Source organism: Barbus barbus (assembly GCF_936440315.1).
Source record: "Barbus barbus genome assembly, chromosome: 26".
In the NCBI taxonomy this organism is placed as follows: Eukaryota; Metazoa; Chordata; class Actinopteri; order Cypriniformes; family Cyprinidae; genus Barbus; species Barbus barbus.
Genome location: NC_136754.1, coordinates 18083447 through 18087385, shown reverse-complemented (window position 1 = coordinate 18087385; position 3939 = coordinate 18083447). Strand labels below are relative to the sequence as shown.

General features: G+C 35.1%; 1 protein-coding gene across 1 annotated transcript; it reads right to left on the bottom strand.

Annotated features, from left to right (window-relative positions):
* Positions 1-1783: 1783 nt before the first annotated feature.
* LOC306845825 (LIM domain transcription factor LMO4.2-like) lies at positions 1784-3939 on the bottom strand (the record flags this gene model as incomplete). The annotated part of the gene is made up of 3 exons (XM_079378800.1): positions 1784-2566; positions 2731-2827; positions 3671-3939. The coding sequence occupies 3 exons, from the start codon at positions 3937-3939 to the stop codon at positions 2402-2404; spliced, it is 531 nt and encodes a 176-aa protein (XP_079234926.1). The 3' UTR covers positions 1784-2401.

Here is a 3939-nt window from a genome sequence, read left to right as displayed (position 1 = left end):
ATGTGATCAATAACAGCTTCACAAACACAGCTTCAACACAACAGGCTGATGCTATAGGAGCAGAACCACGGCGATTATTGCATTGGGGTTTATTTAACAGGAGGTGCACACTGTTGATACTTTCTGGACGTACTTTTTATGTAGAAGTTTATGCAGAAGAAAAATTAGTTCTATCGCGAACTATTGGCAGTATTATGTATTTTTATTGGTACAACTCATTTTGTTGTAAACTATTCTAGGAGTAAACGTTGTATAGAGCTTTCTTTCATGTTTTCTAACAGTAGTTCTCAACTGGGGCCGGGGTCAGGGTCCACAAGGGGGCCCCAGTCACAGGATGACTTAAAATTATTTAAATTGTAATAAAAATAATGTAAATTAAAAATCAAGATGCCACAAAACCAGTCATAAGGGTCCATTTTTCAAAATTGCGATTTATACATCATCTGAAAGCTGAATAAATAAGCTTTCCATTGATGTATGGTTTGTTAGGATAGGACAATATTTGGCCGAGATACAATTATCTGAAAAATCGAAATTTTGAGTAAATCGCCTTTACAGTTGTCTAAATGAAGTCCTTAGCAATGCATATTACTAATCAAAAAATTAAGTTTTGATATATTTACAGATGGAAATTAACAAAATATCTTTAGGGAACATGATCTTAATATCCTAATGATTTTTGGCATAAAATAAAAATGGATAATTTTGACCCATACAATGTATTTTTGACGATTACTACAAATATACCACAGCGACTTAAGTGTATGTACAGTTCAATCACAACATAATTGGACGGGGGTCTTCAAATGTATTGGACAAAGAGGGGCCTTATTTGACATACAGCACTCGTTCTATTGTGATTTATTCTGTAGGAGTAGCAACGCATATCATTTTTACTGCAACTTATTCTATAGTAGCAGCATTACTTAATCTATAGGGATTTATATGGAAGTAACAGAATTCATATTGTGATTCTATGAGACCAGGACCACATTGTATATATTACCACTTCTTATAGAGATCTTATAATGTTGAAGCAGTGCAACTCATTTATTTACAATTCATTTATTTTATAGGATCATAAACAACATTCTGTATTATTATTATACTATAGGGACATATTCTGTTGAAACAACTAATTCTATTCATCTATAGGCACAGGACTACATTAATTTCATTGTGAGTTTTTTTACAGGCCAGATAATTTGATAGTCATTCAATAAGGATTTACTCTATAAAAGCAGCACCACTTATTCTATGAAGACATATTTTATAACAGTTCCCAATGTATTTTACTTTACTTATATAAAGGACAAATCCTTAATGAATCAGTATTTCTCATCAGAAACATGGAGTCAGACTGATTAAGAAGGCAGAAGCGTAGGAGGCACAGGAATCATTTACAAGAAAAATATCCATATTACAATAATTAGAGATTAGGACATGATGGAATGGTCTTAAATATGGCATTCAGCACAACACTGAGGCTTTAATAATGTATGGTGTATTTTATTATTTATTCTGTAAACAATAATAAAGTATTTTTTTTCTAAATGGATAATTCAGATTAATTCTGCACATAGCCATCATGTTGATAGTTGCTTTTACTGGAAAATGCTCTCATTTTTTATCAGACATATAAAAAGAGTTCCTGCTGAAAGTGACAGAATTACCTTCAGCCAACAGAGGGAGGTGTTCTCCATAAATGCTGTCTCTGTCAATATATTATTTAGAAAGTATCACAACAACTGAAAACACAGCTCACATCACTGAAGACATCCTTAATGGGGTTTTTAAAGGCATTTAATTATTTTGAATAAAGCAAATATTACTTGGCACACACAACACACTTAAAAGACTCGTTCTTTATAGCAAGCTCAGAATGTTGTTTTCTAATTTAAAAAATAAAATCCTTTCTATGAGATCATCTGGAGGTCTGCTTCTAAGCATACAGAGAATTGGACTCTCTGGATGCTTCCAGGATTGATTTATGAACAGGTTTATTGCAGACCAGGAAGAACAGCCGTCCTGATCACACACCAGTGGAAGGTGGTGTGTTTTCACTGCCTGAAAGTGAAGTACACAGCACTATATCAAAACTAACAGACACCACAACTAAATTGCAGGTCCACAATATATAAGAAAGGTCATTCTGTGAAAAACCAATTCATAATTGATTATGATACGCAAGGATGCTCGCTGATATTGCTTTTCAGCTCCAATGGTTAACCTCATTTAAACTGCCAGATATTACCATATATGTTGAATTTCCTCAATATTAGACCTTCACAAAATGGTCTGTAGCTGACAAAGCAACTACTGGGTTATATGAGGTCTTGAATATGAAACTGGGTACTCTATTAGTGTCTCTTTCTCAGAGCTCAGCAAAAAAATGATGAGCTCAGGACTTCTGTTCGGATATGTTGTGCTCCCTGAGTGAATCCAAGTGGTCGTTTCTGTACGCAGAAGCTGTTGGTCTGTCCCGCTCACAGTACAGTTTTCCATTTGTGTAGTGAAAACGGTCACCGGGCACTAGCTGGTTATGGCAGATGGAGCACACAAAACACTACAAGAGTACAGAAAGAAATGACTGTGATGAAAACATATTACAAGGTACCCTGTCCACCCCAAAACACACTGCAGAATATCAGCCTATAAACCAGGAGTAAAAATGTAGATCACTTTTTAATTGACTGGATTTAAATGGGTCAGTTTAATAGAGTAAATTACCTTGACATGGAAAACATTGCCCTGTGCTCGCATAACCATTTCATTTGCCGGGATGGACTTACTGCAAGCCCTGCAGGCTCCGCTGTGACCGAACAATCTGTAGTGAACATCATAATCACAAATATGTCTTTTAATAAGCAAGTCATTATAATTTAATAAGCAAGTCTTTTTCCTCTCTCACAAACACAGGAAGGCATTTAAGCTTTTAAATATATTTATGGTATAACTATTTGAACTTTTGCTTACTTTGTTTCCTCAATCAAAAGGATCGTACAACCAAAAATCAAATTCTGTCATTTACTCATTCACTTTTTTTTCTTTTTTTTTAACCATACAATGAAAATCAGTGGGGTCCATTGCTGGTTTGGGCCCCAATTACTTTAATTCTATGGTCAAAAACAACTGAAACATACAGCATTTTAAAATATATATATTTTGTGTTTACCTTAAAAGGATATTCACCTAAAAATGAAACTTCTGTCATCATTTATCCACCCTTACGTCATGTCAAACCAGTGCATTTCTTTCTTCTGATGAACACAAAAGAACATATTTTAAGGAATGATGATAATCAAACAGTTTCCTTTCCCTATTACTAACATTGTAATTTATTTATTTATTTGGTCAATTGAAACTGAAAGTGTTAAGTTCCCAACATTCTTCAAAATATCTTCTTTTGTGTTCCACAGAAAAAAAGAAAGTTATGCAGGCTTGGAACAACATCAGGGTGAGTAAAAGATGACACTTTTTTTTTTTTTTTTGAAGGACTATCTCTTTAAGGCTAACCCTGTTCTCTTCATTATACTCCCAGAAGACTTATTATAGATCTATAAAAGAACTGTTCTCATTTATCTAGTATATTTGTTAGCTCAGGCTGTGAATGATGGTAAATTATCGAGGATGACGATAACAAAACAGAGTGTTGTTCCTGTAGTCTGACCTTATATAGTCGCTTTTGCAGAGGATCAAACCACGCTTTGTGAAACATGACGAGCCAATTTCTGCCAGCTGGGCTTGACAGCAGGAGCACTTGAGACAGTGGCAGTGCCAGTACCCATCCAAAGCAAACAGGAGGAAGCGGTCTGAAATCTTGCATCCACATCCAATGCACCGCTTCCATGCCAGGGCCTCCATTCTGACATGAGGCGGTTGTGCATTACAAGCAGTGTTTACCATAATAAATGGGTCACTACCTGGAATAGAATGCAT